Genomic DNA, 27,819 nt, shown 5'->3' with positions numbered 1-27,819 from the left:
GTTGCGCACGTGCCCAATATTAAAAAACTTAGCATTGAAAACCCAATTTAAGAACAGTTTAATCGCTAAAATAACGCATTTCTGCGGTTTACAAGTATACTAGTTAACCATGTGCAGCAATACAAATTTGTACAACACCTTCGCAAGAAAATCCTCTTTAAATGGCGACTTAGCGAAACGGAAGTCCTCGCACTCACCCCTCAATGGAAATAGAACTACTGCATTTTCTAAGCTTTTAGTGACATGCGTCTTGGTCCTTTTATGTCTATTGCCGTAAGTGGAAAGAGCAAAGGGTCATTCTGTGATCAGCCAAAATTTTTACATTTGTGAAGCAGCGCTTTTTTCTACAAAAATGTGCGCACAAATGGTTCTGTTTACGTTTTTTTGCATTTTCTCACATTTTTTCACATTTTCTCACATTTTTTCACATTTTCTCACATTTTTTCACATTTTCTCACATTTTTTCACATTTTCTCACATTTTTTCACATTTTCTCACATTTTTTCACATTTTCTCACATTTTTTCACATTTTCTCACATTTTTTCACATTTTCTCACATTTTTTCACATTTTCTCACATTTTTTCACATTTTCTCACATTTTTTCACATTTTCTCGCATTTGTTTGCCTTTTCTTACAACTCCTTTACATGTATACGTATAAATCCCCACACGCAGCGCGGTCACCCAACGAGGAGGTGCTACTCCCCAAACGCAACTGAGCAACAATGCGAGAAGCTTAGCAGCGAACGAAACCGAAAGAGGGCCCAGGAATGGCCCTTCAACAAGCACCTTAGACGATCCTGAATTCCAAATGATCACAGAAAGGTGGGCTGATTTTGAAGAAAGGATGCAAAAGAAATGGGAACACATAGAATACCAAGAACTTGAAGCCTGGTACCAACTCCTGTTCGGCACCTGGTTAGTAGCATCTCTAATGATGAATAAATCATTGGACGCGAAACGCATATTTGAGAGCTGGTTAGATATGTGCCAAATAATGGGAATGAAACGTTACCATAAAAATCAAGAAGATAGTGAAATTTTAGATGGGGTCATCAAAAAACTCAAATATAAAACTTTCAACAAATTAATTAAGGACTGGGATACAGAGGTAGAGGGTTATTGGCAAGAAGTCGTAAGAATGAAGATGGAAAAAAATATGGAATGGTGTAATTTTCTAAGAGAAAATTGTAACACCTGGGTAAACTACCACTTCAGCTGAACGACCCCCATATCGAAGGCGCTTCGCATTCCTTTACATTGTGAGTAGGGGGACCATCCTTATGAAGCGAAGCTGCAGATGTGCAAAAGTTTACACGCACCGCGCTCAATATGTACATGTGTACCGATGCATGTAATGCCAAACAGATCTAGGCTTGACACAAATATGTATTATCCTAACCCTTATGCTGTACAACAAAAAAATAGAAAACATTTCATGTGCATGAAACGAAGCCTACTAAGCATCTTCGTAGCTAATATGGAAATTTGCCAATCGCTCAATAAGTGCCTCTCTTGTACACTTTAACCACTACTAAACAGATGAGTCATTTGTCTTGGCCATTCTACAAGTAGCAAATCTGATGGATGGACCCCCCGTGGGCACCGCGTAGTAAGTGCAGCAAATATATATACACACTGCTCATGTTTAAATAAAGTTTCAACTAATTTTATTTGTTCTTTTCTTCGCATGGTGTATCCCTAAAACATGCTAAACACAGCATAATTAAAAAGTTAACCTGTTTTGCGTCACATCAACGTAGAGTTAAACGCCCTCCTTTTTAAAAGATTCCTTTTTTTTTTTTTTTTTGTTTCACGTACTGTGTGTGCATTATGAATATTCGAATTATTTACACGCACTAACTACACTTTAACAGAAGTACTCATTGTTATGCGCATTTTTAAACATACAAAGTGTCCATCAATGGAATGATGCGAAAAGGGGTAGGGGAAAATGAGGTCTTTTTCTCAAAACTATGCCTTTTGGGGTTTCTTTTATACCACCCTTATATTTTCCCCTTGAAGGAAGCATATACTTTTCTTCAGCACCCCAAAATGAAAACCATTTAAACACCTTTCAGTGGAACATTCATGAAATGTTTAAAAGGGAATTTTCGCATTTTTTTTTTACCTTCACCAAATGGTGTAATTCTGTTTGCAGTATGTCCCTACTTGTACCCACGCAGTAAAAGGGTAAAATTATGATGTTTCATGTGTGGTTCAAGCGCGATTGTTCCTCCTAACGTTCATCCTTATTAAGAGCTTCGCCCGAATAATTAGGAAAACCCCACAAGACATTTTTCACCTGTTTTTCCTTCATATTATTCACCCATTCGTTTACATTTAATTTAAAATTTAACTCCTCTTTTAACCATCCAGGGGTGCATTCACAAATGTGCATAATGCATATACGACCGAAGTTTGCCTCTACTGCCAGTAATGGTAATGCCCCCAAACGTTTCACCTCCGCGGAGTTCCCTGCGCCCACAGTTTTGTTTCTGCACTTGAGCATTTCACTTATTTAAGCCCTTTTCTATACCCAAACAATTAAGCAGAAAAATGGAATTTTCCCATACGTTTCATTCACACAAAATAATAATAAAATAATAATGGCAAAAATGAGCGAGCTATAAAATGCTCAAAAAGGAACTGCTAAAATGAGAAGCTCTGCCCTCAAAATGGAGATAATATGAATATAAACGCACATATGTGTGGAAACAAAATGAGCCCATGCATTCGCTTCTCTCCACTGAACAGCGGCACACGTACATCCACTTAAAGGCCAACTTTCTGCCAATTAAGGAACTTATTCGTAAACAAAATTACAACACTGCTACGCTTTAATTCGACAGAACAAACTGCGCCTGATCCACTTTCGTAGACTTTTTATTCAAAGTTGGCATTAACCTGCGATGCGATAAAGAATGCACAGGTAATGCTACTTATGACAAAAAAAAAAAAAAAAAAAAAAAAAAGAATTCAAATTACGCACTTTTTTGCTCTTTATAAAAAAAAGCATACAAATTGAAAAATTTTATCCCCTTCCACATGCATAAGCAAACTATAAATGCCCCCCAAAGACACTGCCATAAGAACGAATTATTTCCAACTGGGCTGACACACAAAATGGACGTTTTAGAACGGCACTATACGGCAAATACAAACGGCACAATTCTTCGTACGGTGAACAGTATATGCATATCACCTTGCCGCTTTGCATCATACGTTGGTATTCTTCCCAGGCGCGCTAATCTGAGTCGTTTCCAATACCGCTTTTAAGATTTACCTACGAACGGGCCTCATCCTACAATTTAGCGCGACCAACTGTTCGCTAAATGGCTTCCCCCTTTTGGCGTATAAAATTATGTGGAGAAAAATGGCCACCCGTTCCTATCTCACAACATAGCGTACGTACATACGAACGCGCACCCCCCCACACTCAATTTTTTCGCTTCCTCCCTGGGCTGCTCCACGCAACGCCGCTCAAAACTGCAGAATTTTCCTCGAAGCTAAGTCGCTCTCCTTCAGTTCTTTAACCAACTTGTCGCTGTATATGTTCCTAATCACCTCCGAGTGGCTATAATTCTTGACATGTCCATATACGTACAAATCGTGCAGTATTTTTTGTATGGGGAAATAAAAAGGAAAGGCAAAAAAGTTATAATTTGAAAATGGCGGGAATAATATTTGAAGGGAAAAGTGATTTATTGGCGAAGGGTACGAACAACCGACATACAAATATCTTTTCAAACTTTTTATTTTATTTTTAACATTCCCATCTTCTAGTTTTTTAAAAAATTTACACAACGCCGATTTGTCCTTAACATTTTTTAACACTTCCTTATATATATTTTCATAATTTCCATTCAGCTTTTCAATAATGTTATTTTCGTTTACATCTTCTAGATGACTCTCCTTCTCATTACTTCCATTCTGCAAAACGATGTTTCTTTTTTTCTCCTTAATGATTGTGTTCAGTTCGAATAAAATATCTACCAGTTCGTCATTGTAATCCGCGTCGACCTCGGTGGACACATTATACATATATCTGTAGTGAACCAATTTCCCTTTGCTAATTAGAAGAAAATACAGAAATATATCAATGACAAAGTACACATAGTTATACAAATGCAACAAGCAGCTGATGTTCTTCCTCTTTAAATTCTTAACATCATACATAATGCCTTTAAATAAAACCATAAGATTGAGGCAGGAATTGCTATGAGGGTTATTTAATATGATATAATCATAACAGTTGTAGTAGACGTACAATTTATCACAATTATTTATCAGCCCATTTTTAAGCCGAACATATTTATCGTCAATTTCGACATTATTCAATAACGGGGCGGAAAAGTTGTTACTTTTTACACCTTTTCTGTCAAAAAGCTTCCACTCCTTTCGAACATTTATAATATCTGTAAAAATGGTGTTCTTTATCAATCTGATATCATTATCGCTTAGTAAGCCATCACAGTACACACACCTGCTTACATTATTTATGTTTAAACTTGTGCAGTTGCTGCACACCTTTTTATATAACCTATTTGTGTAGTATTTTTTTTTTTCACACGAGTAGTATATTTGCCTCTTCGCAATTTTTATCATTTTTTTTGAAGCGGTTTTCTCTCTGGGCGCGGCGCCTGAAGCGGATCCCTTTTTTTTCTCTTTCTCCTTAATAAATGATGCCTGCTTAATTTGTCACACTGTCATATTTATCAAAAATGTGGAGAACTTAAAAAAACGCGTCAGGAAAAATTATTTCCTTTTTCAACTTTTTCTTTCAAATATGGCAAAGTTAAGCGGCTGATGGTACGCTTCTTCACAAAACTGTTTTTCGTAAAATGGCATTTTTTTATTTCCTTCCCTCCTGTATTTTATTCTCACACGATTTTGTTCGTCCACTCTCCTCCACATGTTATTTTTCGGCACTTCCTTTTTCCTTATTTTGCTCGTTCCCCTCCTATGACATGGCAAATTCGTTCTTCACTTAAAGCAGTTGAACGGGCGAAACGTAAAGAGGAACTTAAAAATGGGAAAGTACACCAACGCAAGGAATGTTCACACGCCCATTTTTGCATTCCTATGTGAACGCATTTCCCCCCAACTTTTGCAGTGATTACAAAAGAACTAAGCGGCATCCTTCGCGCGACATTTTTATTTTATATATGGATGGGAATACTTTATACAAAAAAAAAAATAAAATATTGCTAACGCAGTTTCTGTGAAGTTTAAAAAAAAATATATTCTGCACGTCAGAGGAAGGCCATATTTCGGCCAGATAAAACACATTTCATGCTTCAAAAATTATGTCACACAACAATGCAACAAATAACCTTTTCGCCACTCCTGTATGGCAACATTTTTATTTAAAACGGCACCTTTTTCGCGACATCCACTGCGCCAATTTGAGAGGCACATTTTAAAAAAAAAGGCGCTGCCGCATCGCAACGCATTAATGCGACTTCAAAGCACGAATAAGTCGAACTGCTCGAATGTCTGCAATCCGCACAAGCACCGCTGTCCCCATAATTGCGTGGGTGAGACTTGGCTTTCTTTTTTCTAATGGTGCAAATTTGCTTGACATAACAAAAAAAAAAACATTATCGTTCGCATTCGCAGACGCAGACGCGTATGTGTATGTACATACATGCATGATCACATACACGCGCGCAAAACAACGCGCCGAACTTTTTCGCGGTGAAATGGCGCAGCGGGGTCCGTCAAAATTTGAAGCTCTCGTAGGGGTTCCACTTGATGGGGAAATTTTCGGGCGTCGCGTCTTCATTTTCTCTCCAAATCTGCGCGGGCACAAAAAAGAAAAAAAAAGAAACGTTAACAGGCACGTTTTGCAAACGTAAAAATGTGTTCTTTCTTTTTTTTTTCTTCACATCCAATTGACACACATTGCGCAGAAATAAGGCAAACAAAGCATGTGCCGTACATAAACACATGCACATACACGCAACCCTTTCGCGTATCTGCTAGAGTTTCACTTCCCCCTTTTTTTGCGCTACCTTAATGGACTTATCCCCGTGGGTTGTTATCAACCGACTTTCACTTTTATCGAAGGCCATGGCCAACGTGGAATTTTCACACTCAACCGTGCCGGGGACCACTTTGTTTGATAACGTGTCAAATTTATAACCACTAGACCAATCGTAAAAGTGCAACTGGCCATTGTTACTTCCCAAGATTAAAATAGACGAGTCACTAAAATAGGAATCCTGCTTAATTAAACTGCAATTAATTATCGAATTAAAGCCTGTAATGTTCCTATCAAATTCCGCGTCCGCTCCACACCACACTTTAACATTATCCGTGCCACAACTACAAAAGCTATATTCAAAAGGATGTATAGATAATGACCGAATACTTTTCTTATGATGTGTTAAGGCTATTCTGCACTTCCCATTATTTAAATCCCACAACCTTATCATTTTATCTTGAGACCCAGACACAACCTGTGGCTCAACCGATTGCGAACAAAGAGACATAACAGTCCCTGTATGACCTGACAACACAAAAATGGAGCTCTTTGTTCTGATGTCCCAAACTCTCACTACGGCATCACGGCCCCCACTCATGAGTATATCTAACGATGGGTGTAATGATAAGCAGTACACACCTGACAGGTGCCCATGATAATCTCTTATCACTTTATTGTATTCTAAATCCCAACATTTTACTCTGTTATCTTCACCACAACTGAATAGGTATGGATTTTTCTTCGAAATTTTTATATCACGTATACTATTTATATGACCGGTTAAGGTTAATTTCAATTTACATGTGGCTAAATCCCAGATTTTAATTAATCTGTCATTTGCACCAGTGGCAAACCATTCGTTGCTTATGTCTACGTCGACACAGTTTACCCACCCTGAATGACCTAGGATTACTCTGTACAATTTGTATGGAAAGTGCCATTTCGGTTTTTTAATTTTTTTATAAATATCCAACGTTTTAATATTTTTTAGCGCATCACTACTTAGTACACTGTCGTCCGACTTTTTTATAATTGGTCCACTGTGTACTTCGTTTCTTGGCTGATTTATGAAGGGCAAAATGCTATTCTTTTCATTATTATTTTTTCCCGCCTCTCCCATCTGATTGGTTATCAAACTTTCGTTCATGTAGTTTAAATCATGTCCTATATCGTCATGCGTAACTGTGTCATCATTTACAATGCTACTTATGATGGAAGATTTTTTTTTCTTTTTCTTTCTTTCCTTTCCTCTTTGAGAGTCATCCTTTTCGATTTTTTTTAAGTACAATTTTTTAACAGAAGAATATTCATCCAATTCTTTCATGTTTATATTCACTTTTATGGACGTCAACTTCTTTATAACATTTTCTCTCAAGTTTTGCTTTCTCAATTTCAGTTCATTTTCCTTGTACATTTCTTCGTGACTCTTTGTGGTGTTCCCATCTGCAATTGCCAAGGTGGATATTTCTTTTAAATCCTTTATCGCCTTATCCTCATCCTGCTCGATCTTAGCAATTCGGTCATTTATGTTCGTGTCATATGCAAGCAGGCTATAATTAAATGGCGTCAGGATGTCATTTCCCAGGAACATGTTCTTTGACAAGCACAGGCTTTTTTTTAGCATCTTCGCTTCCCTTTCGTGTTCGCCAACGGTGTCAATTTGGTTGCCACCGCCACTCCCATTGCCGCTCTCATTACCACCTGTGCCCTCTTCAGCGTCTAGCGAAGCATTTTTCATTTCTACCCTTTAAAATAAATCTTCTTATTTTTCAGGGTGAAAGACGACTTCGTCCCGCCGCATCACAAATTAACGACGCTGCTAACAATGGAAATTGTAACAAAATGGAGTGGTACTCTGCTTCCTCTTTCTATGGGAAAAGGCGAAGCGGGTGATCTACTCCTCACTGTCATTCAATATTACAATGTGGGGGGTCATGTCAGCCGTAAAACTTCACATTCAGCATGACAGCGACTGAGTGGAGCCTATACCAAACACGCAACGCAGTTTTAACAGAGAAAATAACTTCACGTACATGGCACGGCATGTAAGAAGCAAACCCACGTAGTAAATGTAAAACAATCACATACGTTAAAAAAACTCAGCGCCTTTAATTTTTTTTTTTTTACAAAATATGTGGCATTTTAAAGTACATCAAATGGTAGTGCAAAATGGCACCTTGACATGGCACGGGCGGCATTTCCTTTTCTCTCACAATGCTGCCTCTTCCTCTTCCAGTGGAGCAACGAAGGCAGCAAAAGGCAAAACCTCCGCGAATGGTGTATGTGAAAATGAAAATTAAAAAAAAGGCCAAATGCGAAACGTAAAAAATAAAAAAGAGCGTTCAATTCATATGAACAAAGAGTTTTTCCTTTCCGAGAAAGAGAAACCTTTAAGATTAATTTGCAATTATTTTTCCATCTTTCGAAATTGACCTGAGATTCCTTTATAAAAATATCCAAAGATGGTGAGCAAAAACGCGTGATACAAAAAATGTAAAAGAAAAAAATCGCCTCTTATGCTACAATAGCATAATTATGCTGTTTTTGCAAGTGAATCCCCACGAAATTTACGTGATTGTGTAAAATATGTGATTATACAAATCAACACCGCGTGATATTTTTTACCCAAAAAGGAACTACAGAAAAATGTACCCCTTTTTTTGCGAAAGGGTTGCTAAACACATTCAGTAAATTTTTCAACTTAGTTTTGAAAATTACTCCACTGAAGGGACAAATGGGAAAAGCAGATCGATCCAAAGGTGAAATTTTTTTTATATAGTACAAAAAAAAAAAAACTAGTCGCACACTTTGTGTACATTTACAAAAATTTTGGACAATGTTACCTCTAAACAGATAAAATAAACGAGGCAGCATTTGTGCTGCGGACAAATGCGCGGAACGAACACGCAAAAACGTGTTACATTGTGATTTAAAATGGGAATTTTGCTTCACTTTTCTGAATAGCTAAAAATGCCTTTTCGTTTTAATCGAAAAAAAAGGGAAAGAAAAAGCAACTTGGAAAATGTTTAATTTGTGTTTACGATAAAATGGAACAAGCGTGGGTAGCCTTTTAAACAGTAAAGGCAAGCGCAACGGTGAAATTCTTCAAACCTCCAACAGTTCGTTAGTCACATTTCAGTACACACGTCTGCGAAAAATGCGCTTTGCTTACGCTATATATATACGTAAATAAACATTTGTGTATGTTCCTAGGGAGCTACAATGCACCTTAAAATTAATGCATAATAGGATTTCACACAATTTTATGTTTTTCCCCCTTTCGCACCTTTGCCAAATAATTCTTACATATCTCGTTTGGGCAATTTCGTTCGATGGGCATAACTTAAAAAGCACGGGAGAGCGTCCAAACCTCTCTCATTTAGTTGCGTTAAGTGAGCCGCAAGCCGGCACAAAGCAGGTACACCTACGTTTACGCATTCATATTTGCATACACGCACACACGTCCTTTTGCGCTTATCTTACCCGTAAAAGTGACTTTACAATTCTTTCACAACCAGTTCCGCGCCAGGAGAGGTGCATGCACGTACACGCTGCGGTGAAAATCGATTGAGATACACACGTAGGCAGTTAAAAGCGCGTTCGGCCATTTTGTGAAATATTATCGCACTTTTGCTGCTGCTTTTTAGTAAGCCAACCTCTGCACATTTTTGAGACCCATTTTTCCTTCTCCATTAAGGATAAACATATAAGCTAATTCTTACAATATGAACATCCGTATGCCACATTTTTTTTAAAACAATTTTAACGGGAAAATTCATGCATATGAGCAAACGGTATACATACACGTATACACGTGCTGACGCTTACTCATGAGCAGTAAATGGGGCAATACTTTTCAGTTCCGCGAATAATGCAATTCTGCCTATGTGCCACGCAACACACGCCCTGCGGTTGGTAATTAAAAAAGCAAAGGAAAACAAAACGGAGCTTAAATGAATAGGCGGCAAACATTTGAGAAATATGCGTACGACGTGGGAAGCACAAAATCGTATGTGCGAAGTTATCGCGCGAACGCAACAATTTTTATGAGCATTTTTTCCCGCTACATATATATATATATATATATATATATACATATATACATAAGCGTACGTTAATGTATAAAACGTTTTTGTCCCTGCTGAAATTTTTCTTGTGACAAAAAAAATCATTTGGAATTTACTTCCTTGCGCGCTTTTCTTTTGCGTAAGTCGTATAGCATAATTTATATACATATATAGTATGTATAATTTTCTTTCCTTTTTTTCTTCCTTTTCGTTCATTCGCAGTTCCCATTTAACCCATTTTTATTTTTTTTTCACAATATACCTTTTTCTTTCCCCTATTGTTTTATTCCATACGTGCTAATGCGACTCGCCAGGCCAAAACACATAATTTACGTTTATCATTCGAAGTACAGAAGATAACAGCTTATCACTTTGTTTTATACATCCATTTGATAGCTTATTTTAAAATGTTTTGGCAATTTCGGAAAAAGTAAAGGCCTTATTTGAGATATAATTTGCGCCTTTTTGTACAATATAACTCTGCTCAGGGATTAAGAGCCCTTATTTTTTTTTACTTGCTTCCATTCGGCAAAAACATAAAAATAAAGTTGGCAAAAATGAAAAACTTTTAAGCAGCCACATACATTAAATTAAATCACATTTTTACCAGCGCAGTATAACATTATATAGTTAACGTAATGCATAGAAAATTTACAAAAATGCCCTTTTAATTTTTTGCGCCAAATGCAAATCAACGCAAAAAAATTTTCACGGAGTATGCGAACCCATGCCAAATTATATATAAATAAAGCCAATTCCCCCAAGTATATATAAAATATAGTAATGACATATATATATCATATTCTACGTATACTTGCGTACAAAGGAGATGACATTTCTGTGAATAAAAATAATAAATAAAAATAGATAAAATCTCACCATGGATTGCGAAAAAAAAAAAAAAAAACTCATGTTATTTGTCAAATTTGAGAAATCAAAAAAATCATGAATAAATGTGGTTACATTCTGCATTTTAATTGATCAACAGGAATTGAGAAGAAGACAAACGATTAATGGTTTCGTCATTTAATTGTTTACATACAGAACACAAAAATGAGCTTACCAGTTTTATGCAAACCATGTGATCTTCCATTCGCATTTGCAAAAAATAAAAAAAGAGGTTTTTTTTCATAACAAATTTATATGTATTCAGTCTGTTTGCTTGAGTCTGCTGCTTTATTTCATCGTTGAATTTTTCATTTTGATGAAATATCTATTTGTACAATCCCAGCGGCATACTGTACGTAAGTATATACGTATATACATACATATATATGTTTATATGTTTATATGCATGTACGAAGTGTCAATAAAACGCTTCAATTCCCATGCGCTGACCCATTACGCAGAGTTTTTCATTTTCTCCTTTCTTTGCCCCCAAAATAGCGTCTCATTTTACATTTTATTGTCGACGAATGAGGAATAACTGCGTAAGACTGCTTATGCATTTTTATTAGCCCCTTTTTTTTACATTTGTTAACGCGTTATATTATCGTCGAATGACCGCACGCCCATATTTTCGTGGCCACGTGTCCCCGCGAATATTCGTTCCTTCGCACGCCTGAATAATGAAGAGACTACGTGGTACATTTTTTCCATTTAAAATTTAGTCATGGACTATATGCATATGCGTATATATGCATATAAACATGTGCGTGCGTATTTGTACATATAAACATGCACCTACGTATATATATATTTATGTACATATAAACATGCACGTGCGTGTTTGTACATATATTCTTACGCATGCCCCCCGAACGGGAAAGCCAATTTCGTTATGTCCTATTCATTTATTGTAGTACTGTGCCAAAATGATTTAAGCGCCACTTGCCTTATTTCATTTTTTTTTTTTTTTTTTTTTTTATCCATTCGTTAATATCATGGTACAATCGTTGTGCTCACAGAAAATTGGACGTTCTTTTCTACCTTTGAAAGTGTCTCCATAGCGCATGACAAAAGCATATGCGTAAGAATGTGCGTACATGCCATCCTACCCTCGTGCATGTATTCCATACGTTCGCCGCATATATCTGTGCGTAGCGATAATTATATTTTATGCGGCTAAATATATGCACAATATTTCAAAGGAAAAGGCGCAGCAAATTATATTATATTATATTATATTTTTTTTTTTTTTTTTTTCTTTTTTTTCGTGCCTCCACCTGCCCCACGAACGAATAACACTTCGTTTGTAAAAGTAGCTTAAAAAAGCTTCTACATTTAATTTGTAAAATTGTAGTGCGAGGTGGATCAAAGCACCCCAAACTGTAACCCTCCCCCCCCTTTTTTAGTTATCCTTTTTCCACCATTCGCGTACACAGGGGTATATACGTAATATACACATGCATAATTGCGTATACGTATGCATGTGTTGAATCGAAGGAAAGTGGAGAGAGAAGCAAAAGGGACTTCCAGGCAACAGATAGTCATCCGGATAGCTACGAAACAATGAGTTACAGTGATTCAAGGTCCCAATCAAACAACAGCAGTAGTCAAGATGCCACGTCGGGGAAACTACAATACACAGAAAGTGACGATGAAGGAAGTGACGAATATTGCAAGGGTGGATACCACCCTGTGAAGATTAACGAAATATACAATGACCGGTATAGAATAGAAGGGAAATTAGGATGGGGTCATTTTTCAACCGTTTGGGTTGCTACAGACTTAAAAAGTAAACCACTAAAATTTGTTGCCATCAAAATTCAGAAAGGGTCCGAATCATTTGGAGAGTCAGCCAAATGTGAAATCAATTATTTAAAAACAGTTAAGGCAAATTCTTTTGATTCTTCTTGGGTAGAATTAAAAGAGCATCAAAGGGAAAGGCTCTTTCATTACAATATGACAAAGGGAGTCGTTTCCTTTATTGATAGCTTTGAGCATAAAGGACCAAATGGTACCCACGTCTGTATGGTGTTTGAATTTATGGGACCCAATTTATTATCCCTCATTAAACACTACGACTATAAAGGGATCCCATTAAACTTGGTTCGAAAAATTGCCACACATGTCCTAATAGGGCTGCAGTATTTACACGATGTTTGTAAAATTATACATAGTGATATAAAGCCGGAAAACGTTTTAGTATCTCCCCTGTTGAATATTCCCCGACCAAGGGACTATAGCAAAGAGGATGGTGATGCGCAAAAGGGTCTTCTTAAAAAGGCAGAAACGGAAGCAGCAGAGCAAGCAGCTGAGGAGGCCCGGGGGGATGGCCACTCCGACGGTAGTGACAATGATGAAGACGGGGAAGATGACCACTCATCGTGCCTGAGCGAGGTGAAGGATAAACACGAATGGGACAATGTAGACTTTAACAAATTAACCAAACAGGAAAAGAAAAAATTAAAAAGGAAAAAAAAAAAATTCTTAAAAAAGGAACGATTAAAAGTGGAAGCGCAGAAGAAGGAGAAGCAAACCGGTGATCAGGTGATTGGAGTCAGTTCACACCAAAGTGGAAATCACGACAAACAGGGCGACGCCGACGCGCAAGCTGCGAAATTAACCGTGGGCAGCCCTACATCAAATGATAATAGCCAGTTTAAGAAGGAAGATAACGAACATTCCAACAGTGCCATCCAGATGAACGAGGAACATGTGTTGAAAGGTGAAGAATTGAACAGTGGCAACTTCAACAGTGTGGATGGTCACAATCTCGTGAACCCAAACTTCTCCCTCGGTGGTATGAAAAGCGCTAGCTCCGTCCAGGCTACCGCCTCAGAGGAACTAACCTGTAATAGCAAGTGTACCCCCGGCGATAATGCTAAAAATTGTGAACATAATAATGTAAAGAACGAACTAGGCGTTGACAGTAATAACAGCAATGACGGTTGCAGTTCTAACCCGAAGCTGCCAAGTGCAAATGACCCAGCCTGCACAGCGAACGCCCACCTAGGGGAAGGACAAAAGGAGAGTGCACCCAGTGGGGGAGACCCAAAATTAAATAAAAAAAAAGCGACCAATGAACCTCCCTATGTGAAACATAGACTTAGACCGTCCAACTCGGACCCGTCCCTCCTCACCAGCTACAACAACATACATGCCCTCCAGGAATCGCTAATGAGGAGGCCCTACCACTACAACAATTATTTTTTGTATAACCCGGAGAAGTACGGAGATGACAGATGTTCGCTATTTTTGCATCGCCTACCCAGCGACTACTTGAAGAAGAACACGTTGGAGGACAGTGACCGCGATAAAGACTTCGATGATGAGCGAGACGACCAACATGATGAAGACCACCACGAAGAGCAGACGCGAAAGAGCGATGCGAGTGACGGTGGAAAATCCGTAGAATTCCTAGAAAAAGATTTTAACAAAATCCCCATCTACTGCGACATGTTCAATCATTTGATGCATCCAGAAGCCATGAAAATACACGACAAGTATAAAGAGAAAAAAAAAGGAAAGCATGCAAAACCGTGTAAGGATGACACACAGGAGAATAACAAAAGCGGCCATAAAGTTGTTTACATCAAAACAGAGGAGGGGGACTACCGTATTAGACCCTATGACCCAACTGTGTATTACCATGAAAAGGCATGTTACAAAATCTGTGATTTAGGAAACAGTCTCTGGGTTGACGAATCAAGGTATGCAGAAATACAAACAAGGCAATATAGATCCCCAGAGGTGATTCTAAAAAGCGGTTTTAACGAAACAGCAGACATATGGTCCTTTGCTTGTATGATATTTGAGCTAGTAACTGGAGACTTCCTATTTAATCCCCAAAAATCTGATAGATATGACAAAAATGAAGAACACTTAAGTTTTATGATTGAAGTGTTGGGGAATATTCCAAAGTATATGATCGACACTGGGTTCAACTCTCATAAATATTTTAATAAAAAAACTTATAAATTGAAAAATATAAAAAATATTAAGAGGTACGGATTGTACAAAATATTTAAATACAAATACAACATACCAGAGAAGGAAATTAATCCCCTGTGTAGCTTTTTACTGCCTATGCTGGCCATGGACCCTCAGAAGAGACCCTCCGCCTACACTATGCTCCAGCACCCCTGGCTCAATATGGTAGCACTGGAAGAGGAAGAAATGTATATGAAGAATAGATCCTACTCCTTCAACAGCATGAGTATGAGTGTCAAAAATAACGCCAATTATGAGGGCCACGAATACAGTAAGGAACAAAATTATCACAACGAAAATTATAACGGCGCGAATCAGCACGTGGACAGAGGTATAAATCCTTCCAACAAGCACAACAACGCGCAGGCGAATTTGAAGGGCCACCAGAACGACGCGCTTATGGGGCAATTCGAGGAAGAGCTATGCAAAAGTGAGGTAGAAGAAGACGAGGGGGATGACGACGAAGAGGAGGAAGACGAAGAGGTGGACGACGAAGAGGATGAAGAGGATGACGAGGGGGAGGATGACGAAGAGGTGGACGACGAAGAGGGGGAAGACGAAGAAGAAAACTACAATAGCGAACCAGAGTACGGTTTTGCCTACAAAAGTAATCACACCCATAACGGAATGGAGAGCAAGGCACCCACACTCAAATACGACAATCTGTATCCCAAAAAAAATAAGCTACAAGGAAAATCGAAATATAAAAAGATAAGCCAGGGGAACATCCCTGATTCGTCCGTCAACACGGAGGATTACATGTTCCACAGTGAAAACATGCCCCACATTGTGCATAATAATGCAAATAATAAAAACTTCGCCAAAAATGCACCACAGTACCAAAGCCTCCAAATGAGGAATTACGGCAAAATGAGTGGCCACGGATTCAACGACGAAGTTGTGAATTCAGAAGAGGAGGGAGATTATCATCGCTACTATGAGCACCCAGGGAAGTACAAATACGACGAGGGGGAGGAAGAGGATGAGGAAGAGGATGAGGAAGAGGACGAAATGGAAGATGAGGTGGACGACGACGATGAAGAAGAGGAGGAGGACTTATCGGATGAGGAATATCACCCCCAGAGTGAGAAGCCAAAAAAAAGGCACAGTAACCGTCACAAAAGGGTTGACAATGGTGACTACCAAAACGACAGCGATGAAAATGATTTCGGCGATGAAAATGATTTCGGCGATGAAAATGATTTCGGCGATGAAAATCATTCCGGTGATGAGAATCATTCCGGCGACGAAAACAACTTCGGGGGTGAAGAAAGCGAAGTGTATTATGAAGGGGGGGAGGACTCCTCCGCGCTCCTTGCCGGAAAAGGACAGCCAAAGAAAATCGCAAGGGAAGAGCAAACAGGACGAAGAGAAGTATTAATCCCCGTAAATCCAAAGGACTTCCTCAAAGTTACTATCCCGAGTGAAAAGGCAAAATTAAGAGACCAACTGGCCACATCGAGTAGCCCCAATTTTAATGACATTGCAAAAAACGAATCAACCGAAATGGAGGAGAACAGCACTTCCTCCAAAATGTTCAGCAGCGTCGTGATGAGTTGCAGTAGCCCCGGCCAAAATGTGCATAAGTTTGACAAAACAGACCAAGAGGAAAAACAGCTGTTGGAAGGAAATGCACCGGGACCGGAGCGAGATAACGAAACGCAGGTGATTGAGGATAACCAGGATGAGGACAAGGCCAACAAAATAAATTGCAAAGTCATCAACAAAAATCCGTTTTGTGCCTTCTCCTAAAAGGGGGGAAAACACACAAAGGGGAAACCTACAATGTACAGAATATCTGCAGTGTATAATTTGTTCAATGTGTATTTTGTGTTTGCCGAAAAAGCGATAAATGTTTTCTACCCATTTTTGTGCCAAACGTTGGAGCGAACTGTGGATGTCTTACTGCTAAGCGTCGTAGTAGCCAGAGTTGCTTGCCCTCATCCCCCTTATTATTTTTTCCCAAGATTTTCGTATCACCCCATGAACGGCCAGCGGTGTATGCCGTTTTGTAAATAGAGACGCTTACCCCCTGGTAGGTGCACTCCCCTGTTGGGTGTTGCCAAGTGGTAGTCCATCTGTTCAGGTTCGTGCTCATTTTAGGAACACGTTTAGGCGCGCTCGTAGCAGCCCCTCTAGACGTTTTTTCCTCCTAAAAGTGCACCCATTTCGAACCCCTTTCCCACGCACCCCCCGGTGCCGAGCGACCTGACTTGAAACTCTGACAAGGGGAATATGGAGTCCGCGGCACCACTTCTCGCGCACGCATGTGTAAGAAGCGCATTTTTATGTACATAATTTTTTCCCACCAATTTCGCCCCAAAATATGTAAAAAAATATATGCATGCCCCAATAAGTGTAGCTCTTGTTTTCAGTAAAAACGGCCAGTGTGAAAACTGAAGCACCACACGTCAGTAGCGATAACGTTAATATGTCTCCAATATATGTTTATATGAGCATGTAACATGTTCACGTGTATATGCGTATAGAGGGTTACGCACGACGTGTCAGTGTATATCCTCAATTGAACGTAACCCCCCACCTCCACACCCCTATTGCAAACGCTTTGGAAATAAAAAAAGAGAACTTTCCTTCGAAATTTCTCACATATTTGGAGATTGTAAAATATTTTTTCCCCCCACTGTAGAGATGTGTGTGTTAGCTTCATTTATTGTATTTTCCATGCGTACTGTTTTTCTCTATTTCTCTTCAAAAGTGTGAATCCTAGAATTAAGTTAGTTCAATGTTCCCTTATTTTTTTTACACCGACAGGTGGATGCAAAAATGCACATGCGAATTGTACGTGCGTATGCACATATTTACACATGTGCTCATTTTTTTTTTTTTTGTTCTAAAAAATTTAAAAACTGAATTTAAAACGATAAAAAATAACCATTATGAAAAATGCTTTTGCATGTTTGTCGAAAGTGGATTAAGTACACTTTTTTTGGTGTGGCCAAAATGTGCAAGTGTGTATCACACCATTATAAGGAAAAAAAAAAATAAAATAAAAACGGCTCTGTAAAAATGCTTGGCTTAGCAATGCAGTATATTCCTATCATGACTGCATTTTAGACTCCATAAAGAACAGCTTCCTACCCCCCTACAAAAAAAAAAAACGATAAGCCAAATAAAATGTAGAAAAACGTTCACCTTCGCAAATATGATTATGATATGCTCCCAAATGGGTTCCTTTTTTAAGCTAAGCGATTTATGTATGCTACGCGAAAACTACGTCTAACTATTGCTCAACTGCCAAGGCGATTCTACATCTTAACAGAAAAACGTAGACATTAATTTGACCTTTTCTCCAGAAGAGTTGCCCACGTCATTAGGAAGCCAAACGAGCTTCAATTTATTCAAGATGAGCTACACTGGACAGAGGTACCCAGACCCATGAGACTCCTCCTAACCGCCTACATGCCTTCCAACCCTTTTGTTAAAACGGGGGCTGTTCTCTTTGAAAGTTTTTTCAAAAAAAAATTACGAACAAAATAAGGAAGAGCTTATATGCGCTAAAGGACTTATCCCTTCGTTTAAGAAAAAAACAAAATAGCAAACTCAATTGTGAAAGAGACATTCACAACAATGGTTATTGGGATCCTATGAACTGCATTTTTTGCCAAATTTATGAGAAGGTATGCCCCTTTATCAAACGTTTGTTTACACCCATTTGTAAATACCATTTGGGTCCTGCACAGATTCTACCGATTAATGCAACATTATGTTGTCAACGTTGTTAAGTCCCTTTTTAGAAAATACTCAACAGATAAGCTGATCAAATTTACGAATGAAAGGTGGAGGAGAGTTCAGAGCAGGGGATACATAGAGAAATAAATGCAGACTAGAAGGTCCCAATTGATAAGGACGATGAGGTTATTCAAATTTTACGGGGGACTATTCCCATGTTATCAACCCAGATGATTGATAATTTGCGCAAAGGTGCTTACTCAGCTTATGTAGATGATTGTTCCTTTTTTGGTTGACAAATTGGACGAAAGAGAAAATTTTATAAATGAAAAAATAAATTCATCACGTCTATTTATTAGCAAAATGGGAACCACTTCGTAAAGTAGACACCTCGGAAATGAGAGCCACACGCCGACTGCCAAAGCAAAAGGGAAAACCTTGAGGGAGGGCAAAAATAGGAAAAAAAGACAAAACACCGATGCTACTGTGCAGAAGTTCCTGCCCATCGGAACTCCGCCCGCATGGGAAAGAAGAGCCGATCAAATGCGAATGAAGAAGTAAGCGCGTATTTCTCTACACACTAGGGGAGGGCTTATTCCACATCGGCTTCGTATACCGCTTAACGACGCTCTCCTGCTAGCACTAATTAAAACAGTTTATCACGTCCCCTACATGTGCAAGCATACACTAGTTTGCGTTTTAACATAATTAGAATTTCAAAGCCTTTTCATCGCACGTGTGCAATTAAAAAATTTGTTTGTGCCTCACGTTTTGCTTCCTTTTCTGTGCTTAACTGTTTTCCCTCCTGCGCCAATAAGCACCGCACTTGAAGGAGTTTATATACATGCGAAGTGCTACGCCTTCCATTACGCGCAAGCGGTGAGATGTTATTCGTTTCATGCCTTTTTTTTAATGCAGCATGATGGTAATTACTTTCTCTGCAATGGTATATTCACCGGGGTGTATATTCACTCCTTTATTCGTTTCACTTCTTCGATTGACTTTTCTCAAACCGACCTGCACAGCCTCACACGATAGTAGCCATCATATGTACGCATACAGCTGTGCATGCTGTTTGCACGATCGTCCCCATGCACGCACATGTGCAAGAACGTACCAACGTACACCTCTACTATCAACGAATTAACGACTTACCACCCGCGAAGCGTCAACACAACAGTCAAGCTGACGCACCTCATGGTGTGCTCCAAAAGGCCGTAAAAAAGGACCCCAAAATGGCTGCCTGAAAGGCAGTCCTGCGCGCCACCCCCTGCGCTCAAAATTCGAAGTTAGAAATGACTGCGTTTTGTTAAACCGCAAAAGAGTCACAGAGTAATTGCAGAGCCTTCGCAGCGTAATCGCAGATGTATCCCAATTTTTTATCACAAGAAGATGCCCGTAAAAAGGCGCACCTCCCCACACATGCTACATCCCTGCCGGGGGGAGAAAACGAAAGTAAGAACACCCAGGAGCCCAATTGGAGCAGGCAAGTAGAACCTGCATTCGCAAGGTAAGCCCCTCTCAGTGAAACGAAAAACAAACCAAGGATAAAAAAGGAACGATAAAAAAGGAATGATAAAAAAGGAAAGGAAAACAAGTGAAGCACCCTCCAAATCTTCACCGATGATCCAAACAAGTTAATCGAAAAAAAAAAAAAAAAAAACAGCTCCCCCCTTTTTTTACCCAAACATCTCATCACACATGACATGATAATCGTGTAAACATGCAGCTGATTAAGGGAACAAAAAAGAAACATGAAATTTGTGCACAACTGGATACTCCTTTGCCTTGTAGCCTGCGGGAGTTCATCCAAAAATGCGCAACACCATAGGGAATACACCGTGAGACAGAAGAACGCGGTGGGGACCCCCCACCCCGCCAAGCTTTACAAAAAGTGTAAAAATAAAAAGAGGCACTTCGGGGGCAGCCTGCAGAATTTTACTAGCAGGAAAAGAGTCCCCAGGAGGGAAAGGAAAAATGACAAAAGTGGCGCGCCAAGCAGGGGAGTGCCAATCAGGAGAGTGACTAGCAATGGAGTGCCGAACAACAAAGCGCTTCCCCACCGCGGAGCGTTTCTCCACAACAGAACGCTCCTCACCCAGGGAACGCCGCTTCCCAAAACGCGCTTCTCTCTGAAAAGAGGAAAAACAAGTGGCCATTTGGGGCCCCTCCAACTGGGCAGCGCAAACGAGAAGATAGACCCTTTTGTAGTGCCAAGCGACATACAGCAGAGTGAAATAAACGCAGAAAAAGGCATCTTTTCGAGCCTATATTCCAAAATGCTTGAAAAGAGTAAGCACAAAAATAACATATTAAATGATGTGAGCAAACTGTTTAAGGTAATCCGAGAGAGTAAGCACCTATTTTTCGTGGGCTTCCTACTAACAATAATTTCGTCAGTAGTCGATTCGTACATTCCGATCCTTCTGTCCAAAACGATAACCTACGTGATGAATAAAAGTGCGTTGGTTGCCCAGACGAACCACATGCCAGTTGTGAATTCTTTCCTTTCCCAATTCAAATTGGATAACCCCTTCTACGCATATGTATCAGTTTCCCTGGTGAGCTTATTACTCTCTTCCATGCGGTCATATATCTTTAACATATGCGCGTACATAAGCACGAACAAACTGCAAAACTACCTATTTAGAGTGCTGCTACATAAGCACATTAGCTACTTTAAGAAAAGGGGGAAAGGGGAATTGATCAGTAGACTCAGCATCGACTCCTCTGAGCTAATCGACATATTCACAACGAACATTATCGTTCTCCTACGTAATGTAATAAAAACAGCCTTGTCTTTTTATTTTTTATACAAAATTAACGTGCACCTCTTTGTCGTGTCCCTCTTCATCGTCTTAACAATTATTAACATCTCAATATTTTTCTCTAGCATATTTCGAAAACTCGCAAAAGAAGAAAGCAACGTCGTGGCATACTCAAACAATGTCGTGGAAGAATCCTTCGAGAACTTCTCCCTCATAAACAGTTTCAACACACATAGTAAAGAGATTGCCAAGTTTAACCGCTCCTTGGATGCAATACATATGAGCAGAATGAAATTAGGTCTCCTCTACATCATAGAGAAGCTCCTTATCCGGTCAATCGACTTGATTACATTTATCGTCACCCTCATTTTAAGCAAAAAGATGCTAAAGGGTAACATCCACGTGGATTCAAGGACTGCCATCTCGTCAGTTATGTACATGCAAAACATTATTGCACAGTCGTGCACCATAGAACAGCAGTATTCCAGGGTGCAGGAACTCATAGGAAATGCCGAAGATATTATCAAGTTGATTGAAAAGGACTCGGCCCGTGGTAACCCCAACAAGTTTACATCCCCCAAGTGTACTCCCCTAAATTGGCTAAACTTTTTGGACTTAAAAAATACTATCTTTAAATACTCCCTTATCAAAAAATTTCAAGCCATCCAAAAGAACGCCGAATACGTTGCCACTGTTATTAGGCCCAATTATTTAAAACTCTTCGAAAGGAACTATAACAACTTGCGAAAGTTTTTGCCAGACGAGAGATGCGGCGGCTGGAAGGACGATCCGGGGGGGGGCACCCCCTGGGTAGAGGCCAAACGGGTTGAAAGTTCCACTCCTGGGGGTTGTCGCGACTACTTTGGGAATAATCGCCAAGTGGGCACAAATAGGGCGAATGACCCCACATGTAATGGATTCCCCCCAAGGGATCCCCTCCCAGAGGGGGCAACCCGGGACATTGCGCCTAACGCGGGGCAGACGGGGGAAGACCCCATTACAATGTTGAAGGGAAAGCTTCACTCCGTCTCTCCCCCGTTTGCCGCTCCCTCTCCCACTGCTCCCCCCCCACCGCTAACCACCGCGGAGCATACCCCCAACGGGGGAGAAAAGCTTACCCCCAAAGTAAAAAAAAACAAACCCCAAATGAACATGCAAGAAATATACAGCTTCATAAAAAACGACCACGAACTCATAATCAAGCATAAGCTAGACAAACATTTTATACATTTCTTGAAAACGAAATATAAGAAAAACATCATTTCGCTGATTCTGAAGCTGTTCGAAGAGAGACACCACCCTGTGAGTGAGGAACTCCTCTTTATGCTTGACAACATCGGCTCTTTTAAGAGGCTGTCCATGCAGGATAAAAAAAGCATTTTAAAAATGAGCAACATAACGAACAACACGCTGTACGTCGTCCTGCTCACTTTCCTCTTTTACAACTACTCCAAGTTTTACTACAAGAGGAAGAAAAGGACTCCGGTCAATCTGCTGGAGAAGAAGTCGAAAGTGGGCTTGGCCGCCTCAACCGCGAGTGGCACCTCCTGCGGTGACTGTGCAAACGATGTGGACCACGTAACCTTAGATGGCATCAACATGAATGATGTGCTCAGCGACACCACCATCACGGAGATGCACCATGATGGGGTGCAAAACGGGGACAACAACGAAGACGGCGCAAAAGATGAGGCCAGCACAGTGACCAGCTCAGGCGATAAAGAAAACTTGGACGACAACGAAAACTCGGACGACTCGCTCACACACACCGAACTGAATGCCCCCACCCAAACTGACGATGCCGTAGAAACAGCCTCCAACTTGCGCGCAACTGAATGCAGCCACACAAGTGATGACGAAATTTTAAAAAATAAAAAACTGAAAAAAAAAAAAAAAAAAAATCTCCATAACATACTTCCCTACATTGTGCAGAACGCAATAAAAGAATTAGAAATTTTAAAATTTATCGATGAAAATTACAAACACATAAACGAAAATTTAATTCTGGATAACATCAAAGACGACAAAAAGGGGAGCAGCTTAATTTTCGAAAACGTAGATTTCTACTATGCAAAATTTCCAAAAAATAAAATTTTGTCAAATATTAATTTGAACTTCACAAATAAATACACCTACGGAATTCTCTGCTACAACGACTCGGGGAAGGATGACCTCTCCAAGTTGTGCACACGCCTGTATACCAAAACGTATGGGAGCATTCTCCTAGACAATGAAAATATAGAAAACATCTCAAAGTACATTCTGACGAGGAAAATCTCCCTAGTGGAGGAAGACACCTACCTGTTCAGCGACAGCATAATCTACAACATACTCTACTCCTACAATTGCAGGACGAAGGCGAATAAATATCTCTCCTACTTCAATTACACCTTCGGGTTAAATAAAAACAGCATAAACAGCTGTGTACATTTGTTCCCCTCAGATGGTGACCTCCTCGGGGAGAATAACGAAAGGGCTGAGAAAATGCTGAAAGGAACAAATCCCCCCAGTAAAGGAGATCCTTCGCGTGCGGAAGCCGAAACGACGCAGGCGAAGTACCCCTCCCCTCCATTTAAAAAATGCCTCATGTGCGGGGATGACGTAAATACGAAACAACTCGATGAGCAAAAAAAAAAAAAAAAAAGCTACAACAAATATAAAGTACATTTCGTGAAGAAGCTATATAAAGAAATTATTAAAGTTTCCAAAATTGTCTGCATACACGATTTGATCACTTCCTATAAGGACAAATTTTTTCACAACATTAATGAGAAAACACTCTCAGGGGGACAAAAGCAAAAAATTTCCCTAGCTAGGGCTATCATAAAAAAGCCAAAAATACTCATTTTAGACGAAGCATTTAGCGCCCTCGATTCTGCAAATGAGTTGAAAATTTTCTCAAGCATAAAAAGTTACCTGCCCAACTCGACCATCATAAATCTTTCCCATAAAATTACGACAATTGATCGGTGCGATTACATTTATGTTTTGAAAGACGGGAAAATTATCGAGCACGGCTTAAGGACCAAACTGAAGGAGAACAAAAACAGCGAGTACTCCAAAAAGATGAGCGAGTTTTAGCAGCCCGGGGGGAGGGGCGTGAGAGGCGTGATAGGCGCGATACGCGTGAGGGGAGCGTATGCCCCACTTTTCTCCCAATTCGAATGCACCATACGATTTCGCTTTTCAGTCTGCACTTCCTACACGTGTGCCTCTCATTTATGGCGCATTAACGTGTGACCCTACAGCATATCAGCCAATCTTCCCCCAACTCCACTCCTCCACGTATTCCCCTCATTTGCGTTTGTTTCTTTATCTTCCCTTTGTAACAAGTGGCAACCCACAGTTGATCCATAATTCGTAAACTTAAATTTGACATGTTACATGTGATGCATTTTTCTGTTCTTTTTTTTTCCCCTCTTTTTTTCCCCCCAAATGGATATCACGTGGTGGGAGAAGGGCCCCTTCAAGTTGCTTTTCGAAAACAAAAGCTGTCCAAAATAATTCACACTTCATTTGCATGCTATGCTTAATTAAATGTCCTGCACATGGCTGTGCTATTTGTTTTTACTCAAGGGGAAGTCATTCCCCAATTGTTCTTCATTTGCCTTTTTTTTTGTTTCCTTTTGTTGCCCCTTTTCCCCATGCGCGCATCCAAAAAAAACGTAATTGCATATTCGTTTTTAGCCTTTCTGGTCTACCCTACTGTGATAACTTTTTTACCGACAGTCTACGCACACTTCACATGTGCGCAACTGCAAAGGGAACTACCACTTTGCGGCTCTTCATCTCAAAAATGGTGTTCACTTAACACGATAGGTGACAGTTTAAAAGCGAAATGCGGGGGGAGTCACTTCTCCCAAATGGGCGCCCAAACGCACACTCGCAGATTTTGCGAGGGATGGACGTTGTTCCGCAGCAAATGGCATAACAAAAAAAAAAAAAAAAAAAAAACACACACAAACGTAAATATAAGCATGCACATAGCAAAACACACGAACATGTGAAGAAGCGCCAAGAAATTTTGAGTAACCCCTACGACACAAATACTCGCGGGGGAGAAGTACCGATTTAACGTTACAGCGCGGGTTGATAAAATAATGGCATTGTCTGAGTTTTTTTTTTTTTTTTTTTTTTGAAAGTTCCACGGAGTGATATTTTAAAAAAGTGACCTCTTCGCTTCACTGCGCTGAGTAAAGGCCAGCCAACTTCTCCTTCTTATCATACAGCAAGGCTGACGTCAAAACGACAACGGACAGCATGAGCGATTTCCTGAACTTGTTGCTCACATATGGCCTATAATTAAATTTCAAAATGGACATAGAAGCCTTATCAGATGACAACTTGTTGTTTAGTTTTATATATTTTTCATTATACTTTTGCTGCTTCAGTTTTTCTTCGTCCGATAGTTTGTAGCTGGACAGTTTGGCTACGAACGGCCCAACATCATCTCCGTTCTCCATGAGGATCTAATCGTACAGGGAAGGGGGAGGGGAAAAAAAGGGAGAAACGCGTACATGAAAATTGGCACTCCCAATTGGGGTTTTACAACTGCGCATTATTACACAACCGCTCACTGTTCTGAAAAGGGCTCCATTCGAAAGCCCTCTCCAAAGGCCCCCTTCAAAGACATGCATCTTCTCCCCCGCGCGCAACTGCACTTGCGTAATGCTGCACTTGGCAATATGACACACATTCGCGACCCCCATCCTAACCTTATGCGTGTCGTCACAGTAGGGAAACTTCGCTGACTGCCAGCAGCGGCATATCCGGACAACCTTTTCCTTTTCATGTTCCGAGGGGCAACTTTCTATCAGCTGGGTTTTGTAACAAGAGAAGGGGTGAACCGGTTAAGAGGTGAAGCGGCGAATGCGCAGGAAAGAATAGCGCTACAGTACAGTGTTCACAATTGGGGCTGTGCAACACACCCCTCTGGCGCGCCGCCAAACGCCCATCTAGGGGCGCACTTACATGGGTATACTGCGGAAACCGGTTGGTGTTAAAGTTTATTTTGTTGACGTACTCCAGAGGATCCTTCATGTTGTCCTTCAGAGTACATCAGCAGAGAGCAAAGAGCAGTTAGCAAAAAGGGGCAACTCAAAAGTAGGCCTTCTACTAAACTGCTTTACATCACACAAGGGTTTTCATGCCCATTAAGTTTGCTCTCCCTTTCTCATTAAACTTAGAACATCACAAAAGAGAAGTTACCCTTAGGGGAAATTTAACGAACAGGTGAACATCCAAAAAAAAGGGGCTTCAAAAGAGTCGGAAGGAGATGCGGTTAAAGCTTCTCAATAAATGGGGAAATGAAAAAAATGTGTACGGATGAAGCAGGGTTACCCTTACATTTTGCAAAATAAATTATAACCCTTGCGCAACTGAGTCATTTAAGCGCGCCGTGAAAAAGGAAAAAAACGCATACATATGTATACTATATGTACATACATACATATCCCTTTTGGTGACGCACTTATGGCGTTGTTTTGCCCCAGCATCTGATGAGCGCTTTAAATTTTCTTCTGCGCTAGTTAATGTTTAGGCTGAACCAGTTGTTCCCTTCAGCTTCGGTAAAGAAGCAAAGTAACACCTAGTAGCCTTCCACCTAAAATAAACACGCCACTAACACATGCCGTGTGAAATGCTGCTTGTGGTGCTGTTGCCCTTGTGTAATTTTTTTAACTCCATCCTGTAATAGTATCAACCCCCCATTCAAGTTAGCACCCCTCGACAGTCTCACCAAACAGTTCACTCACCCAAATGGACAATTGCCGAAAGTGGGTTCAACTATCCCGTTTCTTCTTTACGCTAAAGAATTCTCCATTTCACTATCACAGGGAATAAATGGATAAATTTAAACGCACGTAGAGGTGTTCTCAAAAAAGACCCCCCTTCCAACCCGCTAACATTTGCCTTCCCTTTTCGCCAACCATTTAAGGGATACAAACGTTATAAAGCAGGAGAGCATGGTCGTGTATCACCTTTCACGGTGCGCATAAAAAAGGAAAGAAAAAAGGGTCGTCTGGAAATCTTACGAGCGGCTTACCAACACGGCACTTTCTCCATTTAGCCAAAATGTTACTCTGCGTGTGTGTGAACTCATGTACATACGATGCACGCAAATTGCAGGTTTGCTGTCACATTGCGGGGGATAGGGGTCCCCACGGGTGGCAAACGCGCCTTCCTAATCGGACACCGTAAAGGGGGAAAACGAAAAATGATAAGCCCTCCACTTCGCTTTTTGCCATGTTTACACTGCGCGTCGTCCTACTTTTCCAAAAATTCGAGCAAAGCCAACATTTTTAATGCCATAAAAAAGTTCGCGAATTTTTTTTCGCAAACTTCTTTTCTCATCACTGCTAACAAAATGGACAAATTTTTAAACGCAATTCCAAAACGAACGTGATTTATGTTTAAACAAAGGTTTAATT

The 27,819-nt window shown here is 40.0% G+C and overlaps 5 protein-coding genes and 1 pseudogene across 5 annotated transcripts, besides 7 other annotated features; 3 read left to right on the top strand and 3 right to left on the bottom strand.

Moving 5' to 3' along the window:
- The first annotated feature begins 109 nt into the window (after nt 1-109).
- PVX_119235 lies at nt 110-1,224 on the top strand (annotated as a pseudogene).
- Nucleotides 1,225-3,485: 2,261 nt separating this feature from the next.
- Nucleotides 3,486-4,610, bottom strand: PVX_119240 (hypothetical protein, conserved; the record flags this gene model as incomplete). Its single annotated transcript, XM_001612995.1, has 1 exon — nt 3,486-4,610. One exon carries the CDS (start codon nt 4,608-4,610, stop codon nt 3,486-3,488), a length of 1,125 nt encoding a protein of 374 aa, XP_001613045.1.
- Nucleotides 4,611-5,725: 1,115 nt separating this feature from the next.
- On the bottom strand, nt 5,726-8,118 carry PVX_119245 (splicing regulatory protein, putative; the record flags this gene model as incomplete). Its single annotated transcript, XM_001612996.1, has 2 exons — nt 6,020-8,118; nt 5,726-5,803 (listed from the first exon to the last, which is right to left on the bottom strand). The coding sequence occupies exons 1-2, from the start codon at nt 7,727-7,729 to the stop codon at nt 5,726-5,728; spliced, it is 1,788 nt and encodes a 595-aa protein (XP_001613046.1). The 5' UTR covers nt 7,730-8,118.
- Nucleotides 8,119-9,721: 1,603 nt separating this feature from the next.
- Nucleotides 9,722-9,757: a microsatellite.
- Nucleotides 9,758-11,789: 2,032 nt separating this feature from the next.
- Nucleotides 11,790-11,811: a microsatellite.
- A 161-nt stretch (nt 11,812-11,972) lies between these two features.
- Nucleotides 11,973-11,994: a microsatellite.
- Nucleotides 11,995-12,509: 515 nt separating this feature from the next.
- PVX_119250 (protein kinase domain containing protein) lies at nt 12,510-16,685 on the top strand (the record flags this gene model as incomplete). The annotated part of the gene is made up of 1 exon (XM_001612997.1): nt 12,510-16,685. One exon carries the CDS (start codon nt 12,510-12,512, stop codon nt 16,683-16,685), a length of 4,176 nt encoding a protein of 1,391 aa, XP_001613047.1.
- Nucleotides 14,315-14,338: a microsatellite.
- A 1,036-nt stretch (nt 16,686-17,721) lies between the features above and the next one.
- Nucleotides 17,722-17,824: a microsatellite.
- Nucleotides 17,825-19,048: 1,224 nt separating this feature from the next.
- Nucleotides 19,049-19,103: a microsatellite.
- Nucleotides 19,072-19,143: a microsatellite.
- Nucleotides 19,144-20,377: 1,234 nt separating this feature from the next.
- PVX_119255 (ATP-dependent transporter, putative) lies at nt 20,378-24,698 on the top strand (the record flags this gene model as incomplete). Its single annotated transcript, XM_001612998.1, has 1 exon — nt 20,378-24,698. The coding sequence occupies one exon, from the start codon at nt 20,378-20,380 to the stop codon at nt 24,470-24,472; it is 4,095 nt and encodes a 1,364-aa protein (XP_001613048.1). The 3' UTR covers nt 24,473-24,698.
- An 830-nt stretch (nt 24,699-25,528) lies between these two features.
- On the bottom strand, nt 25,529-26,744 carry PVX_119260 (hypothetical protein, conserved). The gene is made up of 3 exons (XM_001612999.1): nt 26,363-26,744; nt 26,107-26,208; nt 25,529-25,860 (listed from the first exon to the last, which is right to left on the bottom strand). Exons 1-3 carry the CDS (start codon nt 26,429-26,431, stop codon nt 25,573-25,575), a joined length of 459 nt encoding a protein of 152 aa, XP_001613049.1. The 5' UTR covers nt 26,432-26,744; the 3' UTR covers nt 25,529-25,572.
- Nucleotides 26,745-27,819: the final 1,075 nt, after the last annotated feature.

This window comes from Plasmodium vivax, chromosome 8 (assembly GCF_000002415.2).
Source record: "Plasmodium vivax chromosome 8, whole genome shotgun sequence".
Taxonomy (NCBI): Eukaryota; Apicomplexa; class Aconoidasida; order Haemosporida; family Plasmodiidae; genus Plasmodium; species Plasmodium vivax.
This window is presented reverse-complemented; position numbering and strand designations above follow the sequence as displayed.

What these genes read in the sequence shown, in the direction of transcription:
- PVX_119260 (XM_001612999.1), bottom strand. Translation starts at nt 26,431, where the DNA reads ATGAAGGATCCTCTGGAGTACGTCAACAAAATAAACTTTAACACCAAC. An exon ending in GGTTTCCGCAGTATACCCAT is followed by an intron (nt 26,209 to 26,362) that starts GTAAGTGCGCCC and finishes TACAAAACCCAG; the next exon opens with CTGATAGAAAGTTGCCCCTC. An exon ending in ACTGTGACGACACGCATAAG is followed by an intron (nt 25,861 to 26,106) that starts GTTAGGATGGGG and finishes CTGTACGATTAG; the next exon opens with ATCCTCATGGAGAACGGAGA.